The sequence below is a fragment of the Dysidea avara genome, chromosome 14 (genome assembly GCF_963678975.1).
Source record: "Dysidea avara chromosome 14, odDysAvar1.4, whole genome shotgun sequence".
NCBI lineage: Eukaryota > Metazoa > Porifera > Demospongiae > Dictyoceratida > Dysideidae > Dysidea > Dysidea avara.
Window position 1 is genome coordinate 1,918,801 of NC_089285.1, and position 22,075 is coordinate 1,940,875.

At 39.3% G+C, this 22,075-nt stretch overlaps 2 protein-coding genes and 1 long non-coding RNA gene across 3 annotated transcripts in view; 2 read left to right on the plus strand and 1 right to left on the minus strand.

Moving 5' to 3' along the window:
* LOC136244275 (uncharacterized) overlaps positions 1–19,329 on the plus strand; it is a 33,287-nt gene extending 13,958 nt beyond the window's left edge. Inside the window, exon 3 of the long non-coding RNA XR_010695138.1 lies at positions 19,064–19,329. This is a non-coding gene — a long non-coding RNA (uncharacterized lncRNA). The remainder of the gene's footprint in view (positions 1–19,063) is intronic.
* On the plus strand, positions 393–4,581 carry LOC136244293 (uncharacterized). Its single transcript, XM_066035845.1, has 4 exons — positions 393–1,772; positions 2,784–3,541; positions 3,589–3,690; positions 3,744–4,581. Exons 2-4 carry the CDS (start codon positions 3,158–3,160, stop codon positions 4,455–4,457), a joined length of 1,200 nt encoding a protein of 399 aa, XP_065891917.1. The 5' UTR covers positions 393–1,772; positions 2,784–3,157; the 3' UTR covers positions 4,458–4,581.
* Positions 6,411–8,663, minus strand: LOC136244780 (uncharacterized). The gene is made up of 2 exons (XM_066036336.1): positions 8,537–8,663; positions 6,411–8,244 (listed from the first exon to the last, which is right to left on the minus strand). The coding sequence occupies exon 2, from the start codon at positions 8,225–8,227 to the stop codon at positions 6,416–6,418; it is 1,812 nt and encodes a 603-aa protein (XP_065892408.1). The 5' UTR covers positions 8,228–8,244; positions 8,537–8,663; the 3' UTR covers positions 6,411–6,415.
* Positions 19,330–22,075: the final 2,746 nt, after the last annotated feature.

Sequence of the window (22,075 nt, forward strand, 5' to 3'; positions counted from 1 at the left end):
TCTAGTCAGTTTTGAGCCCTGTATGGCCCACAACAGGACCTATTTCACCCATTTGCCAGCCTCAGACATTTTGTTTCAAAATTCCCTTGCCTGCCTCCAGCCCTGACCACCCACCTATTGTCGAGCTTGCCGGATACTACCATGGCAAGGTCAAGCTCGTTAAAAAAACTATCTATAATGGTGGGAAACTTAGTTCTTGGCGGCTTGTTTACTAGAAACTTTCAAAGGTAAGGAATTAGAATTAGTGTAAATCGTGAGAAAATTTGGTTCACATAGCTTCAGTCATTGTTGAGCCATAACACTCATAAAACCAATGTATCTCAAGCTAAAAAGGGGGCTAGTTGTGGCTAAAAAGCTAGTTGTAATTGACTTGGCTAGTTACAAATTGTGACCGGGCCTGCGAATACCGGGCATGTGGGCACAAAGTAAAATTTTCAGAACAGCCAAACTTCGAAAATGACATTTTCAGTTTATTGCATTAATTGATGGGGTAACTCACAACGCTTCTCTGTGCAAAGTGCTAGCTCGTTGCGTAGCGTTAGGCGAAAGTTATGAAGTGAAATGAGAGCCTGTGTAGAATGGCGACATGCAATAAACGGGACTGAACAAATCACCCGATTTGCTTAGAAAGTAGCGCGAATACACTACTCACCAGCTGCAGAATGGCAGATAGCCGTAGTAGAGTGGTATCAGCCCTGAACTATCTCACTGGAGAAGGGATAGCGTACTATCCTGACGGCTGCGATCACAGTGCAATTGAGGCGCTTATTGAGGATTACTTTGACGGAAGTGACGAAAGTGATGACGACGTCAGCACTACAGAAGGTTTCCCAACAATTTAATTAACCACAGTAACACTCACATTCCATCCTTTAGGCTCACAAGACACAGAACAACTTAATAATGAAGGTCAGTGCAGACAATTGTCTTGACAGTGTGTCCATTAACCACACTCTCTCACAGATATCAATGATGATAACTTGGAGGATAGTGTAACAGAGCACACAACATACAGTGATACAGGTAGCAAGCAATACAGTCATAAAAAATAATAAAATAATTACTGCAGGCTTGTTTGAAATGGACTTGGGACTAGATGATGTGAGTCCTTCTACTGAACCTGTGGAGTTAGATGACAGCACTAATGTTACTACTGATGCGGACTCTTCACAGTCTCCTCCAACTATTGATGATGAAATTGATGAGTCCATGTTTGACGACCATGAAGAGCAGCTGGTAGAGAAACGAAGGTGTGAGCAGTTCATAATGAAGACTTGTGGCTGTACTAAAGTTGATGGAAAACCATGCAGTGATTTGTTTTCTGCACAGCATTACACTGATCTCCGAGCTCAAGCTACACTTCTCACTCATGAACAGCTTGATTTGGTAATTATGGGATCCATTATGTCCACCACAAATGCAAGTGATGACGTGATCCATGGCCGCCACAAACCTGCAAAAAGACAGAAAACATGTATTGCCTACATGCATAGTGGACAACATTGTGCAGAAAAACATACAACTTTCTGCATAGTGTGGGGAAACATAGGGTTCCAGCCATTAAGAAGAGTTACCTCAATAATGGCCTATGTCCCCGGACTCATGGAAACAGCAAAGTTACCCCACACAATGCACTTTCTTTTAAGCACATCACCAACCTGGTAAAGTTCATACAGAACTTTTCAGAACAGAATGCCATTCTGTTGCCTGGCCGAATTCCAGGGTACAAGAGGGATGACATAAAGCTGCTACCATCATCTGAAAGCAAAAAGGTAAGCAAAACATACTCATATAAGTAGTCGCCTTCAGATCAATATTTTAAACAGGCAGTTTGATGTACAAATTCTCCATTAGGGAATTTTATTTAGCTGTAATGGCCTTTATAAACAGGTAGCCGCTATGACAAGTATAGTGCATCAGAGAATGCTACTAGTGATGCTAGCCATAAGTTAAGTTTGTCTCCTTCCTCATGAACCTAATTAACCCACACCAAGCAGCTGTTAATACAAAAAGTTAGTCACAGCATTCTAACACAGATATAGTATGGGCAGGATTCACAACAGTGATTTCATTCCATAGGAACTAATAGTTTTATGTACTCACAATACTCATTACAGGTTCAGACTTTGAGTGGTCATATCTTACTAACTTGACTTGGTTTCTCTGTGTATTATACTTTTTTTCAATGTTTCATTGGGTGAGTGCTATCAAATCACAGCAGTGCACTGCCAGTTTGTCTCTGAACTTCATCGCCTTGGTTGCCCAGGCATGGCACCAATAATTGTGTGGTGCTATTACTCAGGACAAAGACAAGGTACAATTTTATTTGGTCTCCACAATGGTTGAAGATTTGTATGAAGGTCATATTTTGTGAACTGAGGAACTGGTCAACCCTTAACGACAAGTCAAACCCATAACAAGGATTGTCCGTAGTGACATCACTGTTGTCAATCCCTATTTTATACTATATTATTTATGACATGGGAAGCGAACACTGTCATTCCAGTGACTGCATTTGCCCAAGTTTACAGTATATAGCTACTTCGTACTGCATGGAAAAGACAGTACGTGGTAGTGCTTTTGTTGTCCCACAAAAAAATGCAATAATATAGCTGCTTATGTACTTATATGCAACTTAGCTTATTTCTCAGCAATTTCTCTAAAGCCAATGGACTATGTATGAAAAGCCTTTTATCAAGAATTCATTATAAGTATTATGAAATCTTGTTTTGATGCATGAGAAACATTGCACAACTTAAAACATTCTTTGTATTTTTGTATAGAAAATATGGCGGCGATACAAGGAATGCTGTTTAACTGAAAGTGCTGCTGCCTTGGGTTTACGTCCTGTGACCTACAGGACATTTTGCAGATATTGGCAGGACTTGCTCCCGCACATTATCATCAGCAAGCCACGCAATGACTTATGCTGGACATGCCAGCAAAATAGCACTGCTATTATGAAGGTCACCAACCGATCAGACCACGAAAAAGAGAGGGTATTTTCATATTCTGGCACTCTACAATCTGACACTTAACTACAAAGGATGTAAAATCCTACAGGTCTAGCAAGCTATCAGAAATATCTTGGGTTAGAAGTGTCAGATTAGAGAGATTTTCCCTGCATACATTTGCTGGTTATATAACACACTGTACAATGGATTGTGTGTATGGTACAAAGTCTATAGACAATGAAAACAACATCTTTTGTTCCATTCTGAAGACCAGAATTAAACAACAAAAACAAACAAAAAAAAAACAGATGACAATGAACCACATCCATCGTACAGTATGTTATATACTGGATTTAGACATCACTGTATTTTTGTACCTTCTTCAGGTGATAAGCTTGGCTAGGGACCATCTTAAAATCGTCAGTGAGGAGAGGACTGCATATCGGACCATATGCAAGACAACTCGACAAAACTTGAAAGACCAGTTTGAAGTAGACGGAACTCTCCAACTGCCAGCTCCAGGGTCAATGATACCTCCAATGAGCACAGAAGTGAAAATGCACTACAGCTTTGACATGGCGCAGCAGGTAAAATTGTTCACTGTAACTTACACACATACCTTCGTTTCCAATAGGTGCATTATCCAAGTGACCCTTTCCAACCAGGACCAGTGTACTTCCTTACGCCACGCAAATGTGCCATCTTCGGTGTATGCTGTGAGGCTATACCACGGCAAGTAAGCACTGTAGCTGTTTTCAAAAGCAAACCAATACCTCCCATACTCTGCAGGTGACATATTTGATAGATGAATCTTTCAACGTTGGAAAAGGTGCTAATTCAATCATATCAATGATACACCACTTCTTTGCCAACCATGGATTAGGGGAGACATCGGTCCACTTGCACGCAGATAATTGCTGTGGACAAAATAAAAACAGATACATGATGGGATACCTAATGTGGCGTGTACTCACTGGCTTACATCGGGAGATAAAAATATCATTCCTACCAGTGGGTCATACAAAGTTCGCACCTGATTGGTGCTTTGGACTTGCAAAGCAGACCTTTCGCCGCACAAAGGTTGGTAGTCTGGATGACATTGCCAATGTGATCAGCACCTCTTCATTTGTCAATGTTCCACAACTGGTAGGCACTCTTGAAGGGGATTACTTTGTTCCAACCTACAATTGGAGCGAGTTCTTTGAGGAGCACACAAAGAAAACTGCTTTAAAAGGGATTACCCAAATGCAGCATTTTCATTTTAAAGTTACCTCACCTGGCACAGTATTTGTGAAGAGCTCCAACTCTGGCAATGAGCGCCAAATTGTGTTGGTGAAGGATTCGTCATGGCGTCCCTCACCCCATTGTCTGCCATCTCGGGTTGTACCAGATGAATTAAGTACAGATCGTCAATATTACCTATTCGAGAAGATCCGCGACTTTTGTCCAGATTATGCCAAAGATCTTGTTTGCCCTCAACCAACAATGGCGCGTGATAGTTGATCATCTACCCTGTGTATAAAGCATCAAGACATTGTCATTACTGTATTGTTATTACTTAGAACTGTGTACAATGAAACTAAACTACTTTATTTCGTTCGTATTGTACATTATTACCAGCAAACAATAGCGTAACTTACAAAAATGTTCAGTAACAAATAGACCAACTCCTTTCTTTTCAATTGATATGGATCTTACAACGAGAATTGCTCAAGAAGAGGCAGCACATGGTCTTCCATTTTTAAAGTACCGTAAAATTACGCATTTCATCCGTGTAACAAATCTTTATCAGGTGAGCGATTTGTAAACATAATCATGAACACGCGTATACAGAAAGTGCACGGAAAACCAATTAAACCCAGCGATTTCAGTTTCTCAACACACCTGGAAACTTTGAGCACTCATAACAGCGCGATTTTATAACGGATGGAGCTGAAACTTTCTGGAAGGTTAGATAATAGCGTACTGCTTATGATTATGTAAAAAAACAAATTTTCATATATGTGCCCACATGCCCGGTTATTGCAGGCCCGGTCACAATTATGTTTTGGCTAGTTGTAAATACAAGCCGAAGTATGGATATTGAAACCAATGACTGCAAGTATGGATCTCTTGCAATGAATAAATTTGGCTGAATATCAGTCTTAACTGAATCCTCCATAACTTACCAACTACACACACATGACGCAAACAATTGTCTTGTTTCATTTAGTACATCTTTGGCTGCCTGTGCCACTATTATAATGGCTGCTACTTCTTGATTCAGCTTTGCTACCAGTTAGTGATGTACAGCTATGTTGTAAAATAGAATGTATGGTAGCTATAAATATGTCCTGTAATTGCCTAAGTGGTAAGAACCCCTAAAATACCTAATAGTTTTTATAGCCCCTGGCTATGTGTTACTGTAGAGCAGTTCTCCCAAAAATTTTCATCAATTGATCGGCATTGCTACTGCTAGTCAGTCAGTCAGTATGCCCTCCCACCCTGTTGCTATTGGTTACTATAGAGCAGTTCTCCCAAAAATTTTCATCAATTGATCGACATTGCTACTGCTAGTCAGTCAGTCAGTATGCCCTCCCACCCTGTTGCTATTAGTTACTATAGAGCAGTTCTCCCAAAAATTTTCATCAATTGATCGACATTGCTACTGCTAGTCAGTCAGTCAGTATGCCCTCCCACCCTGTTGCTATTGGTTACTATAGAGCAGTTCTCCCAAAATTTTTCATCAATTGATCGGCATTGCTACTGCTAGTCAGTCAGTCAGTATGCCCTCCCACCCTGTTGCTATTAGTTACTATAGAGCAGTTCTCCCAAAAATTTTCATCAATTGATCGGCATTGCTACTGCTATCAGTCAGTCAGTATGCCCTCCGACCCTGTTGCTATTGGTTACTATAGAGCAGTTCTCCCATAATTTTTCATCAATTGATCGGCATTGCTACTGCTAGTCAGTCAGTCAGTATGCCCTCCCACCCTGTTGCTATTAGTTACTATAGAGCAGTTCTCCCAAAATTTTTCATCAATTGATCGACATTGCTACTGCTAGTCAGTCAGTCAGTATGCCCTCCCACCCTGTTGTTACTATAGAGCAGTTCTCCCAAAAATTTTCATCAATTGATCGACATTGCTACTGCTAGTCAGTCAGTCAGTATGCCCTCCCACCCTATTGCTATTAGTTACTATAGAGCAGTTCTCCCAAAAATTTTCATCAATTGATCGACATTGCTACTGCTAGTCAGTCAGTCAGTATGCCCTCCCACCCTGTTGCTATTGGTTACTATAGAGCAGTTCTCCCAAAATTTTTCATCAATTGATCGACATTGCTACTGCTAGTATGCCCTGATAATGTGTATGTATTTGTACTACGGTTCATCCAAATGAAAGATTTTCAGTAAGCAGAGGAAACACACATGTATGCAGTACATGAATAGGACATTTACATGTTGTGTCACGCTACTATTCTCAGGGACCCAGCTTGATTGGAGTATAGACTAGGAAACAAATTTGTACTGTTGTCACCTTAAGAGTGGCGTAAGCACAGCGCTTTGAAATCCTCTGTATTGGCAGATACGAACATAAACTTTCACTAAAAGTGATGTTAGTACATGTAGTTGCTGAAGTACCATAGAAGTTTTCCCTGCTGTGCTTCATGTACCATTCAACAAAACAAAAAACACGTTGAATCTCTTTAATTGAGCCAGACTGAAACACTTTGATGCTGTGACGTATTATTTTTTGTATACGTCCAACCTGGTTTTGGGAACGATTGGATAAACATTCTGTTGGCCAATCAGCCATCACAACAGATGACCGCTCTTTGGCATTTGTGATGCAAAATATTTCTTTGGCTACAATGCAACGACTTGAGTATTCATAAAATGATGAAAAATGGTCAAAGTTGATATTGGGATACAGAAATCTGTACATGTTAGAAAGCCTTTCCTTTTGGGAGGTGGTGAGAACTCCTTGAAATCGTGGTGTTAAGAGTTGGATGTAATTATCTGATGGTGACAGTGAAAAATCGTTCACTCCATTCAACTCACATCTTGCCAGAGTTTGCAACTTCAGAATGATAGGGCTGTATGGGTCATAACAACTTTCTAGAAGTGAACCACATGAGGCTGAATGTAGTATATTTAACACATCCTTTGCTTCAGATGGAGCATCAGCTGATAGGATTTGCTGCTCACGCAGAAACTTTCGCATAATCTGTGATTCTATGCGTTCGTTATTTGTATGGTATCTTCCAAGCAAACCATTACAGCGTTCGAACACAAAGCACCAAAACGCATGAACTGGACCATAGTCCAACAAACAGTCTTCCAGGTGAAGGGAAAGATGAAGATTTGGGGTACAAGAATATTTACCATAAAGGAGCTCAACCTGCTTACAAAACTCAGTCAAATATGCATTTGCTTGACAAGCAATACTAGCAGAAGTACACCGGTTGCCAAGCAAACAGCAAGCCCTAACAAAAAGCAGCCAACAATGGAGATGAGTGGGTGGAAGCACTTCCTTTAAAGCAACTGCAGAGAATATGGTGGTCCAATTACGCCACTGATCAGCAGTAAAGCCTGAAAACCCTGACGAAATTTTTAAAGGAATCCATCCAACATCTTGTGGTGTCATGATCTTTGCCACTACATCTTCTATTTTGGTAAATTGGCTTCTAGAGAGTATATCAAACTCCAACCAAATCTCCATCATACGCTTAGCTGACCCCAAATACAAGTTATGCATGGGGTCAATGACAGCAAAACGTATAGAATTAAAGTATGGCAGTTCGTTAAGACATGAATATCTAACTCCATGATCCTTCATTATCTGTTTCCTATCAGATAGCGTGTCAGCGTTTAAATACTCCATAGCTTTTGTGATGTGTACATCAAGACTACGAGGCGTCCAAGTTTCTTTGTCAAAACCTGAATAGTCAGTTCGTTTAGTTCCACCTATTTCCTCTGAAGGAAATTCCTTCAAACACTTTGAACATCCTAACCTGGCAGAATGTGCTGCAAAACCACATAATTTTCTGGTTGCAGGTATATCACATGCACAGCATATAACTGCTGCACGTATGTACAGTGTGCTAGGAATATAGTTCTCACAGCGTATAGTAACTCCTGCCCAGAATCTTTCCAGATCTTGCACTAATGGCATTAAATATGAGTTCATAGTTAACTTTGGTTCACGAGGACCAGGTATGATGCCCACAATAAGAACGTTCTCCCTTTTATATCTTATGCTTCTTGGTAAATTATTCAATGACAGGTACATAACACCAACTGAGTACTCTACATTGTAGAAAGAAAATATGGCAACATCAAATGAAAGCAACAATTCATTTCAAATCTTATTTACTGTATTTCAGTAATGCTATAATTAAATACAGTGAAACTTTGTCATCTATGAGCACTGTTACTGAGAAGAAAAAAGTTACATCTGACACATTTTGGACTTATGTATGAGGTTTTTAATAGAGGTCAAAGGTTTCACTGTGTCAAGCATTGCTCACATACACGTATGTAAGGGGTGTGCGTACATATGAACAGATACAGCAAGTATAGATAATGTAATGCCACTTACGTGTATGGGAAAATGGTTGGAAAAAATCCACATTAAGAGTAAAGCACCAAGAAAATTTTGATTCTAAAAAGGATAATCCACCAACTTTCTGGAAGTCTTTCCAGACATGGCCATCATAGATGTCACACATCACTCCATCTGGTCCAGGATTCCACCTTTCTCGCCAATTCTCACACAAGTCAATGAAGCCTGTTCTGTTTGCAAGGTTAGTAACTGCAGTCTCAAGAGGTTGATAAGCAAACACTTTATAAGGCTTTACTGTTGTTTTGCCACTTCTTGTCTTCACAGTTTTCATTAAAAAAGCATCACAAGGCTGGCGCTTCGAAGAATGTGGATGGTTCGGATACTCAACAAAAGGACACCGGTTTGGAATTTTGTTGCCACCTTCCAAGGTATATCCAAGTTCATAAGCAAAAATGGCTTCACACTTAGGGCAGACAATATAGTCTGTAAATGGATCAGAATTAACACCAGCCAGTTTTGAGGCATGCTTTAATGTTCTTGGAAATTCTTCTGCAACTTCTTCTCCATCAACTGTTTTGTAAAATTTCACAGACACTAACCGAAACAACCAGTAGAGAAAATGGAAAATTGCCACCATGGCTGTGTCAGATATTGAGAATCTAAATTGCCAAAGAAACAGGATTACTAAAATGGTTCGTAGCTTCCAAGAAATTGGCCCTGTACTAGTAGATGGCTCTGCGTTGTCATCTATTTCATCATCAGAGACAATCTCATCTCCGTCATCATCAACCTGTAATTCATAATATAGTTCAATTAGCTATATATACAAACATGTAAACATTACATACTGCAATCACTTGATTATATGTGACCGGATTGCTTTGTCACTGGGTTACAGATCCTAAAATTAAACATTGGCTCAACTCAAGAAATGTTTCCAATGTTTTGACACTAAAATTTTACCCATAATAAGGCTAACACAAAATCAAACTTAAAGATACGACTACACATTTTAATCATGCACACACATGGATGCAGTAGTGCACATTACACACATGGAAAGGAAAGCCTACAACAACTGTGCAAATCACAGTCCTACCCCAAGAGGATTGGCCTGTACTAGACTCAAGTGCATGAGTGGTGCACAGGCAAACCAGTGCTGGTTTGCTAGGTGGCTATAGCCATATAGTAACCTGAGGAATGGAACCGAAGAGGTCATGGAACCCAAACTTCCATAATGACCCAAACTCCACTAAGTGATACAAGCAATTGCTTCCACAGGTACTCAGTGAGCCAACATAGCCAAATAGTTAAGAGCATCAGCCTGTGTATCATAAGGTTGCAGGTTCCATGCTCAGTGATGCCACTTTTAGTGTTGTTGTTTCCTTGAGCAAGAAACTTTATTCACATTGCTCCAGTCAACCCAGCTGTTAATTGGGACCTGCTGGCACCATAGATAATGTATGCGTTCCTACTGGATTGGAAACGCCCGTTAAATTATTTTCCTATCCTAGTTACGGTGTGCCAATACATTGGGAAATTTGTTGAGTGGCTGTTTGGCTTTCTCTTGCTTGTTTGAAGGCCGGTTCGAAGGCGTGGACATTCCTTTTACATTGTTTATTGTGTTGCGTTGTGTACTGAACAAGAACACAGCGTGTCTGTGGGTACTGGGAGAAATATTGTTTGGGAGAAATATTGTTTGCGACAGGTGACAATGGCAGGTACGCACCAGCTAATAATTCAACAGCAGTACTATTTGCCAACTTCTCGTCACCGCATTTACACAACCAAAGAAATGTGTGATACATTGAAATAAATTTTAAGCTACAGTATTGCTCAGCTTGGGCTAAACAATAGCACAAAGTAGTGCCTGTTTTCTGAAGTTTTATCGAAGCAGTGGAAATATACAGCAAAGCAGTGAATATCTAGCTAGCCTATTACACTCTACCTGCTACAAGTGGTGTAAACCGCAGCAAAGAAACAATGCTACACTTTCTGTTTCTTCAAGAAATTTGCACAACCGTTTTGAAACACCATATTTCACCTTTGAACCTGAATTTTCTTACGCTATTGTTTACTGCTCTCCAGCGTCCCTACCCAGTCCAGCCTCCAATTAGTGTAGGTGGTAACTAACCCAGCTGTAAACAACAAACACTAATTTGCTGGTTACAAGTACAGCGAAATCTTCCACCTGTCGAGACCATAAAGTTTACGCGCAGCGAAACGAGGATAGCCCATGACGTCACTATGTAAATAATACGGGCGTTTCCAATCCATGTGACATACATTATCTATGCTGGCACACACACACAGAGTAAAGTCTCTATAGCTACCATCAGACGGTCATGCTGACCCAGCAAAGCTGGGGTGTCTGTGAACTAATCCGGCACTAAGAGCCATGCTCGTCCGCTTGGGGGAAGGTTAGTGGGACTTAACCATGCCCCAGGGTGATGGGACCTTGGGTACCAACACAAAGACATAATACACACATATATACCACACAGGCAGTCAGATGTACACATCACATGCTACACACATAGCACACTACATGTACTAAATTGGTCCAAGATATAATTATTAAGGTTTTTTTACATAAAATCATTCTTACCTGATAAGCATCGTCGTTATCTTCCGATTCTGAAGTGCTGATTTCTGAAATGTCCTCTCTGTTGTCTCCCTGATCATTCCCAATGATTCCTGCTGAACTAAAGTCGTCTTCAGAATCAATACTATGATGACATTCAAACCCCTATTAAATAATACAAAATTTGATTAATAATGTGACCGGATTTTGTAAAATTCAAGCACTTTGTCACGTATGCACATGTTTTTGAACATTGCGTGGGCTATTCAGAAGTCCATCTACAAAATTAATGATCTATGATCATACAAACAGGAAGCAGATCCCTAATGAAAGGCTTCCGTTTCATTAGAAAACTGAACAGAATGATTTACGAAAAACACAATGTTCAAACACATGTGAAATAAACTGTAATTTACAGTGTTCCAGTACAGTAATAGCATGGAAGTTGTATCACAAAGTTGGTTAGTGCTTTACTTCAACCACAAATATTTGAGGTGTCAAATGTGACACAGTGGTTGATTTTTCAAACATATGTGTAACGTATAAGTATAATCATAAAGTACAGTACTAGGAAGACCTGAAATTCACAGGTGTAAGGACTACAGTGTATGTGATTTAAGCAAACTGTTATTGGTACACCTGTAGTATCAGAGGAGTACGGAAGTGCTTTAGGTATGCAAGTGTCAACAATGCATTTTGTGCTAAGCAGTATAGGACCACGCAGTCTTACAAGTACTGGCACAGTATTACAGTACTGTGGTAATACACTATGTATTTGATTAATCAGTCCAGTGGTATACTACTGGTTGCCACGTAGATATTTGTAATTTAGCTTAAATTTTAACCCTGCAAACCAACATTTCTATTATGACTTCATCAGTTCATACTTTTTGCTTCAATGAATGTCACATGCAGGAAAATTACATAACTTTGTGTGTTCTCATTCCCTTAAGATGGGAACACTTTCAGGGGCAGATCTAGGATTTTGCTAAAAGGGGATGGGGCACACTGCAGAAATGATTGCATAGTGTGCAAAGAGCACAAACCTTTTAGGCCCACCAGGAAAACTTTGAAAAATTATATGCTCAAACATACCTTTTATAGATAGAACTTGTACATAGCACTGAACCTGAAGACAAGAAGAAATATTAAATGTCATTAAAGTTTTATTCTTGTGATCTACGTATAGCTGTACCCACACACACAAATCACTTAGGTACGTACCACTGTAGAACTACCTACATACAGGGAAGCATTAAAACCCGGAATAACGGAACAGCGGAATAAGCAAAATCTTAGATCAAGCTAATTCTACGCCTCTACTGGCATAGACTTCTCACCTCGTACAATCGCGAACACAGGACAACACCAGAACAAATCTCAGCGATTCTTAGGGTGATCTTCAAATAGAAATCACACAAAAGAAACATTCTAAATCGATCTTTCCAGGCTAAACTACTTTCAAATACACTTCTCTATAGATCCACTGCTAAACCTTCAGTTCTCTTTACTGTACTAGCTAATATTGGCTACCACTCACAAGTAACTGCCTGAATATATTAGAGTCACCTTCTACAAACAGGTCAAGCTAAAGCAGCACTTAATCTTCCGAGTTTTTTTTATATTCAATTAGAGATGGATGGCTAACAATTGAGGAGGGTGAGTTAAGTAGAATAATCATTCGAGGTTGAATTCTTAGAAAATGGTGTGCGCTAATAAATTCGGGCAGTTACTCATGAGTGATAGCTAATATTAGCTAGTACAGCAAAAAGAACTGAAGGTTTAGCAGTGAATCTATAGAGAAGTGTATTTGAAAGTAGTTTAGCCTGGAAAGATCGATTTAGAATGTTTCTATTGTGTGAATTCTACTTGAAGATCACCCTAAGAATCGCTGAGATTTGTTCTAGTGTTGTCCTGTGTTCGCAATTGTAAGAGGTGAGGAGTCTATGCCAGTAGAGGCGTAGAATTAGCTTGATCTAAGATTTTGCATATTCCGCTGTTCCGTTATTCTGTATTCCGGGTTTTAAAGCTTCCCCTACACACATCACTTACGATGTTCGCAAACTTCACTTGTCTAGGATGTTCCTTTGCAAAATTATCAACAATCTCATCCCCCGTTTAGTTAAATTGACAAAATAATGATGTAAATGATCGTATTATTGTTTTTATTCCTACTGTTCTATTTGGATACACCAGAGTACATCTTAGCTAGTGGCTATTTCAAGAAGCAATTTGCCAATGAGTATACGATTGCACCTTACACCAAGTAAGAAACTACAGTGTAGTAGAGCATAAGGGGGGGGGGGGCTTCCCCCAGAATCAGCACCGACTTTACTTCTACAGTCTACTAACCAGTGGCATAACCAATCACGGTTCTGTCTTCAAGCAGCTAACATTACAGGCTAACATCCATGACTAGATGCACACTACATTTTAAATTTTATAACACTGATGATTAATTATCAACTGACATCTGGAATCACAGGATGCACCTCCTTACTTGGTTGTATTTTTTCATAGATGCGGTTCTTGTAGCATATGAGTACCCACTATATTGTCTTACATCTTGTAGGGACTTAAGGAACTGGCTGGTGCATGAATTCTCCAGATCTCCCAGCTAAACATCAGCTGCCACTTTCCTCCTCTCTTGACAGGGTTCTCTAAGGCAGGGAATCAGAAACTTGAAAATTTAAAAAAATGATACATGCACAGCTCACTGTGTAGCGACTGTACCAAGAGCCCTGATTCAGGTTCAGGCTGAAAGATTTTTGAGATGAGCACAAGACTGACTAATGCATTACCATATGTGACTGGGCCTACAAAAATAGGGCACATAGGCACAAAGTATACCATGTCATGTAATGCATCATATCTCAGTACTGAAATACAGTACTGAGATGAGCATTCTGTAAGCTGTGTTGTGAAGCCAGATAAAATATAAACAAAGTCTGGAAAGTTCATAGCCATACCATAATGGAGCAATTAGTTATGGCTGACAAAAGCTAGAAAAAGTAGGCAAATTTTGTGTGTTGACATGCCCTATTTTCGCAGGCCCGGTCACATATTGCCTTGAATTATATGGCCATGCTCAAATAAACGCCTGGTCTTACCACCGGATGATAACGTGATAACCAATATGTATGATTGTTTTACATATTCATAGCTCTCACTTAGCGTCACCAGAAATCGACAGAAACTTCTTATAGCTGACTAACCTCTGATTAGTGGTACTTTTGGGCAAGTGTAAAGTGCTTTTAAAAAATAAATGCCCAGGCCATAATTTGATACACTACAGTACTTGGTAATAATACCATACCTGTTTCACTGCCCGTACAAAAGTCTCAATAGTAGCAGTGAAATTTATCCCGTATTTCACTGACAGCAGTGAAAAAGTTGTAATTGCAATTTCATTGGCTAGAATTTATGTTAACAATGTAGCGCCAATTAGTGTCGACGCGTGTTTAGTACATAGTGACAAATTGCGTACATAGCAAAGCTAATGCATCTGCAGCGAGTATGGTATTAACTGGGAATAGCATGGGTAGCAGTGAAATTTGGGATAAATACCACTCTTGTTGTATTGGAAATGGTAAATTTCCAATACAACACTCGTGATATTTATCCCAAATTTCACTGCTACCCATGCTATTACTAGTACAAATTAAACATACTAGTTCCTTTCATACTAAACTGGTGATGGATGGCTGAGGGATAAGAACTGAGGGTTGGCTATGTGTAGTAACCACTGTTGATTTCGAAATACCACCCTTTAACTTTGTACTAGGCCTTTCATTATTCTAAAAAATTCGGGCAGGTGGTCATGTAAAGATAATGGATTTTAAAATATACTAGACATTAGCCTTAATAATCTATAGTTACACTGTTTACCATACACAAGGAAATTTTGATGTTAAAAACTTTGATGAATTTGACAAATCACAGTGATATATACGTCAATATTTATTTGTCAAATGATTACCGATTAAGTGCCTCTCTATTTTGTGCTGAGCAAAAGATATTGGATCTAAATGTAGTTTAGTGTCCCTAGTGCAGTTTAGATTACGTTAGGTAATCCAAAGGCTGCAGCACCTGCTGCTATCAGACCTTCAGTGCTGGTCACCATAAAGTATTGACAAACAAACAAAAGCATGTACTGTAAAAAGCACCCATTTCAAAATATATTATGTAGGCGCTTAGCAAGTCCGAGCAGTTTGTCAACTTTTTATTCGTCAAATCCTCATACAAAGCCAGATTTTTTGACATCAAAATTTTCTTGTGCACAGTAATAGTAGATATTGTTAGTCTCGCGTGGCCAGACCACTCTTTTTCTCCGCATGGTGATCATCATAGAATTATAAGCGCCTGCTCCGAAAAAGGGTCTGGAGGAACATTTACGGACCTCGAGTTGTTCTTGAGGTTGCTGGTGCTGTTAAGTAGGTGGTAGAGATCTTTAATTCTCTTCTTCGGTGCTTCTTAATGGCTAAATTGACCGTTTTCCAATCGAAATTCCAGCAATTATAAGTCAATAATGACAGAGGTGCAAGTTGCAGAGTGAAAAAATTGTGGACTGTGTGGAGCCTCTACTGATGGAAAAACAGGTACTATTAAAGCATAGTATCTATAGAAACAGTTTCATCAAACAACCCTGTATAATTGCTACATGACTGTATATTAATGTTGAGTGCCCTAATAATATGCACACACTAACAGTAAGTGTAATGTATGGTACAGTACCGTACTAATGGGTATGTCTGGCTCTGAACTATGCTAGAACAGATTTTAAGTAGAACATGATGATTTCGAAATCTACACTTTCTCAGCGGCTGGGGCTGTGTCCCCAGACCCCCACATCTGGGATGTACCACAATAGGAACCCCCTAGAAAAATTCCTGGCTACGCCCCTGAGCTCTACCCAGCCAAGAATGCTGAAGCAGTTAGGGCTTAAGGTGTAGCGTAGACTTCTTGTACAACACAATATCTTAGTCTGACATGGATAGACCGCTATTTTTTTCTCCGCACAGAACTTCTCATAGAATTATAAGTGTCTGCTCTGAAAAATTGGTCTTGGATATTTACAGATCTTGGCTTATTCTTCACACCATGCAAGGTGACGATTGTGTGACACTAGTTTTAAGCCACCCGTGCCTTATCTTTAAGTGTTTTCAACTTATGGATTTCAAATAGGCTCTTTCAAACTGTTCCTGCCATGCAGCTACATGTAGCAATTTCATTTTCTTTTTGGCTATGGTATATTAACGTATAACTTAGATCAATCATATGCTCAGAATAGCTATATGATAATACTAAAGCTGGCAAAGGAACTGGCTCTCTTGAGTGCATAGCCCCCCACTTTTAGCTACAGCCATAATTCACATAAGCCACTAGACTAGATACAACAGCTCACAAACAGACTCAGTAACAACTCACACTGAACTCACAATTCTTTTCTCAGTGCTACAAAGCTATCCAAAATGGATTGCTTTTGCTTTGTTTACCTCATGATCGCACACTGATTAGTAATTACTTCCGCCATTCTATATAACGCCCAGCCAACATTGTATTATGTAACCTTGGGGCTTTATAAATGTATTTGAATAGCAAAGGTGAGTGGCCATACTATACTATGCATGCTGCTAATTATTTTGCATGCTTTCATAATAAGGCCAACAACTTGTTTCCCGTCACCTTGAGGACAATAAACAGGTATGTCCATTTCTTCAGCTAGTGGTACCAGATTCTGGTAGCTCTACAGAGAACTTAACATATATCCCAAACTGCGAGCAAACTGGTATAACGCAATAGTTAGTTCCAGACACTATCATTGAGTCTGTCTTTCCACCAACAAACAACGTCAGACCGTTTTCATGGTAGTCCATGGTATACTATCACTCTCCCCAACCAACTATGCTTACTTTAATCATAGATACTCTACCCCTACAGGGATTGGAAACTGGCTCTTTTAACACCTACACCTGCACCTCCATTGATAGCTTTCTATACTGGATGAAACTTAATCTGCCACGACTTCCCAGTGCCACTGCAATAACAAACCAGTCAACGAGTAACAGAAGGAAGACGGACCTCGCTGCACCGATTTGGTCAAAAAACAAGGAAACTCATGTACGTTCAACTGAAATAGTAATATTTTTATCCAGTTAACACGTGACAGGGCTTTTTTAAAATTAAACCTCTGGTCTTTAAGACTTCAGTGGAGTTTCTAACTATGTTGGTTAGATTCAGCAATGCTTTCTCTGTCAAGAACTGAAGCGACAAGTTAAACAAGCTTCCGAGCGTTACGCTGGAGCTAGCAAAAGATGAAGACCGGGTGAACGGCAATTCCCAAAAATCACCCTTGTGATGGAGGCAGCTATTTGCAACTATGCTAGTTCGATTTGTTGTATCAAGTTACCTTAGCAATGTAAAGTTGAGCTTCCTACTCGTCGCCGTTTGAGAGTTAAAGCTAGCAGAAATCTGAGTGCTGCCTAAGCAATAATCGTCTTCAGAGTTGGTTGACGGCATTTAGAAGAGGCTGGCAGTGATGTATTTTCAAAAGAAACACATTGGAACCTCAGCTGCAGAATAGTGATAGAATTCGCTGTATAAAGAGTTAAAGAAATTTGACACCAATTAAGTGGAGGTGCGGATGCGTAAATTTTTTGTATGGGCAGCATGCGTAGTTTCCAATCCCTGGGGAGTAGAGTATCTATGCTTTAATACTGAAATATACTTAGCTAAATACCAAACAGGAGAATATTCCTTCCACATGTTCTCGAACATTATAAGCTTAGCAGAAATCACAGGAAAACACGATAATATTAAGTCTATTTCCAAATATTTTAAATACTAATTACAATACTAATTACCAATGCAGTAGAGAAATAGGCATGTGGGCAGGTGACGGGAAACAAGGCGTTAACAATGCTGGCCTAACACAATACTTAATAACTTTAGTGTAGCTCAGTGCATAGCTATATTGCCAGCTGCTGACCATGCCATTTCCAGGGGGGTTCCTGAACCCCCCTCCCTATGCCCCTGGAGCTGTTATGGTGAGTAGAGTATTGTAATGGGTCATTGTGATAATTAATCAAAATGCTCGAAGAATTGACCACTGGGATTTCTGATTCCACTCTCTAGGACTAGCCAGTTGCCGAGCTGGTTGGACTGTACAGCTGGCTGTTTTAGCGGTTCAAACAACTCAAGTTGTATAAATTTTCTTTGATGGCGCTTATTTCGTGTCATCCCTCTCCAATTTTCTTTCTACAACCAATTTCACGCTCACACATAACTCACGTTAGATATCTCAACAAAGTCCTCTTCGTTTCCATTTTCGGGGAATTCCAGAAGTTCCCTACTTACGTCCTCCTCGAGATCCGAATCTTCTGTATGCATTAACTTGTGCCGATAATACGTAGACTTGGACACTTCTTTGTGGCAGTGATCACAAAAGTGTCGCTTTCTATTTCGCTTGACTCCTAGGCTTTGTGAAGACAAAGTCGTCTCGGTCATTTTATTATCGTGTCAAACCGTAATAGTTACGGATTCTTATACGATTGGCGTATCCAATGTATCACGAAATTTATTTCGTATCAGAACGTCTAGCTCGTCTCGAGAAATGGCAGGTTTCAAGTACGGAAATCGTGTCAACTCGTAACTATTAGTGAGTTTCGCTGTGCAGATTCTTGTCAGAGCTGAGGAGTTACATTTCATGGTATTCTTCACCCTTTCTTAGTCTTGCATGTGTCATTGCCTGAAAGAAAATGGTGTTGCAGTGCTTATATTACGTATGCAACAAAGTAAACTAACTGGTAATACTGTACACTTACTATAAATAACTTTAGTAGACAACCAATGAAGATGATTAATACCGATAAACAACAGAATAAAGCAAGCAAGGGACAACTACTCTTTACAAGCTAAAAAACAAGTCCAGCCATCTCAAGTACAAGTTCCCCGCTTAAGAATGATTTTTTCACCTTTAGACCAGCCCGGATTTGAGTATTGCTCCCTCACTGCTATGCCCATCTGCAGACAAGGTTGACTTGGAGAGATTGCTGTGAGAAATACCCAAGTATCAACCTTGGGTCTCACCATTAGCATTTGAGCAGTGGGGCTTGTTTGCTGATGAAGCTAGCACATTGCTTACTACTGTGAATCCAGATGTCCTTTGGGATCTACTGATATTACAAGTAGCCTCCAATAACAGGCCAGCAACTTCAGGTGCTGATAATCATCTGAGTGATAAAACAAGGGCTCTTTTGGAGAAACAATCTAGGATACCCAAACTGGTAACTACTTATTTTGTGTGTAATGGTTGTTTCATGGGCCCGAGTGATTTTCCTGATATGTATGTACACCCTAGCCTGAGGGCTGCAGGCTTGAGAGCGTGGGTGTGCATACTGGGTAATCATGAGAGCACATGATACAAGTGATATGTACCATGTGGACTAGTAGCCTGTGCCCCTATCTAGGCCAACAGCCTGTTGTGGTGTATGACCAATCACCCAAGCCAATAAGAGTCAGACTACTGGGTTTATTATAAAAGCAGTCATCTTGCACTATTCATTTTTTTTGATATGGTATTTGTGAATTTTACAGTGATAATGTTACAAAAAAAATTAAAGAACAAATACTTTTAAATTTCGGTTCTAGGGATCATTGAAAGGTCCACTGATATGCTAAAATACGCTTTAACTATTATCAATTCTTGCTACTGGTGGGATAGGTTGGTGCATGTGATTTAGTCAGGTTTTGTTTTGTTTCGTAGATATAATACATTTTAGTGCATTATGGTTAGTCAATTGTATTACATCATAATGCATCAGACAAAGAAGCTTTAGTACGCGTGAGGTGCCATTAAAGTGACAGAACTGCCCATGTACAGCTAAGTTCGATATAGTTTCACATCATATGTATCTACCATAACAACTTGAAACATGGTAAGAACTTTTACTGCAGCTAGTTAAGGCCTAAAAGTGAATTTATGCTGGTCTTGTGGTGAAGAATGTTCGAGAACGCCTGTTAAAGGGACTGTAAATCAACAGAACAGTGATCAAAGCACATCTAAGTTTATTTCTTGGATGTTTTGAGTGCATTTAAGGGTCCAATACAGCGGATTGAGGTAGAGAAATGCGAGGAAAAAAACAATTGTGATGGCACCATCGGCCCCCAGCATTGGCAAGATATGCATGAGATATTACTCGAGACATCTCTACCAGGCAGAGAGGCAGCTCAGGTAAGTGTAACATAGATACCATTGTTTGTTTCATGGTACTGCTAACCCAGCTTTGTAAACAAACCAAATTAATCTTACTTCAGTGAAGCATGATGAAGCCAGCAAGCTTCAATAGTGCAAAGCATTACAGGCTGTGCTACATGTAACTCTGCTATTGTTTTCCAGCAGAACATTTGAACACTATGAAGTTGAAAAAAAGACCTTGGTATTGCCACCTGCACATTAGACTTTCACTGTTCATCTACCTTTCCCATTGCAAAGCGTGTAATAACTGTACTTCCGGTTCTTTGTCTTGCATCACAACATGACGTAACTAGATTTTGTGGCTTAACTAGATTTTGTGACGATAAATTTAATTAGTTTTTTGGGCTAATAACACTAGCGATATTGTAAAACAACATGATTAGTAAGTTTGCTACTGTCAAAAGTGTTAATTTTCATTGCAAAGATGAGTGCTCAATAGTTTATTGTATACTGTTAAACCAATCTCTTTTCACCAATCACATAATATCAGTAGTGCCTTATGACCACAAAACCATGTCAGCCTTATCGCTTCACTACTCAAGATCTCTTTGACATATTAACCACCACCAAAGTGTAGGGCATGCAGCCTTTGATCTATTTACTAGTACATGTACTATAGGATATATGTACAGTTGCACAACCACAGAATTTTGGAAAGGTCAAAATGTATTGAGCCTATATAACGTTGGAATACTTTCATGGAAAATATGCTCCAGCTCTTACATCATCAGTAATTAGTCTGATTACATACTTTAGTGCCAAAAATGAAATGGCCTGTTGTAGTAGCTGGTATGCATGCAGATCACATGTTATGGTTATTTTGGTTTACTCTGGGAAGTGCTATATCGATGTAGTTTGGTATACACTTTAACGATTTCTGGTACCATATCTGTTTAGTAAAAAAGGAAGTGAAACTTAGAGTGTGCCAAACACACAACCATACATACAATGCAACTATCAAGACAGATATCTCCTATTGTGGTGCTCGCCCCATGCGATTACATCCATACTATATTACTTTTGAAGAAAACTTCACTGTATCCCACTTTTCTGGAGTTATATAATCAAGATCACCTGACCTGAGTAACCAATTGCCTAATTGATATGCTTACTTTACTAATTGTATTCAAAAGTGAGGTGCGGGTTATGCCCAGTAACTTTAGTCTTGGTACTTTGGTAGTAACAATATTTCATAATACTCAATTACATCACATTTGTAAGTAAAGTAACTTGTTATATTAGTGGTTTTTAGCAAGCGTTTCAATATTTTAATGTATAATATTACACAATACTTACAAAAGTAACCAACAACTCTGCTTGTCATATATATTGGTGACGAAGTAAATTTTACAGTTATGCTTTTTAATCCATGCATCTAAAAAATAAGGTTCATATAATTCAGTTATATTGATGTAAAATTTATTGCATACAACTATGTTAATAAACCTAATATTTACGATTTACACCTGTGTGCCTACTGTTTATTATCCAGCAAACGTCGCATTGATACACAAATATTTTCTGGCAAGATAGGAGTAATTTTACTTTCCAGTGTTAACTCAGAGTTCCTTGTAATGGGACTCTCCCCAAACCATATAACTGGCATTACATATTTGCAGATAACTATGCCAGAAGGCCTACTGAGTAATATACCATCAACTTTTATAGTCTCAAGATGTACGTCATGAAGTCGCTTTGCCTTTAACATTTTGTCCACTAGCACAATGTGCATGTT

Excerpts from the sequence above, each read along its gene's own strand:
- LOC136244293 (XM_066035845.1), top strand. The coding sequence starts at position 3,158 with ATGGATTGTGTGTATGGTACAAAGTCTATAGACAATGAAAACAACATC. Across the intron at positions 3,542-3,588 it reads GCTTTGACATGGCGCAGCAG|GTGCATTATCCAAGTGACCC; the intron begins GTAAAATTGTTC and ends CGTTTCCAATAG. Across the intron at positions 3,691-3,743 it reads GTGAGGCTATACCACGGCAA|GTGACATATTTGATAGATGA; the intron begins GTAAGCACTGTA and ends CATACTCTGCAG.
- LOC136244780 (XM_066036336.1), bottom strand. The coding sequence starts at position 8,227 with ATGTACCTGTCATTGAATAATTTACCAAGAAGCATAAGATATAAAAGG.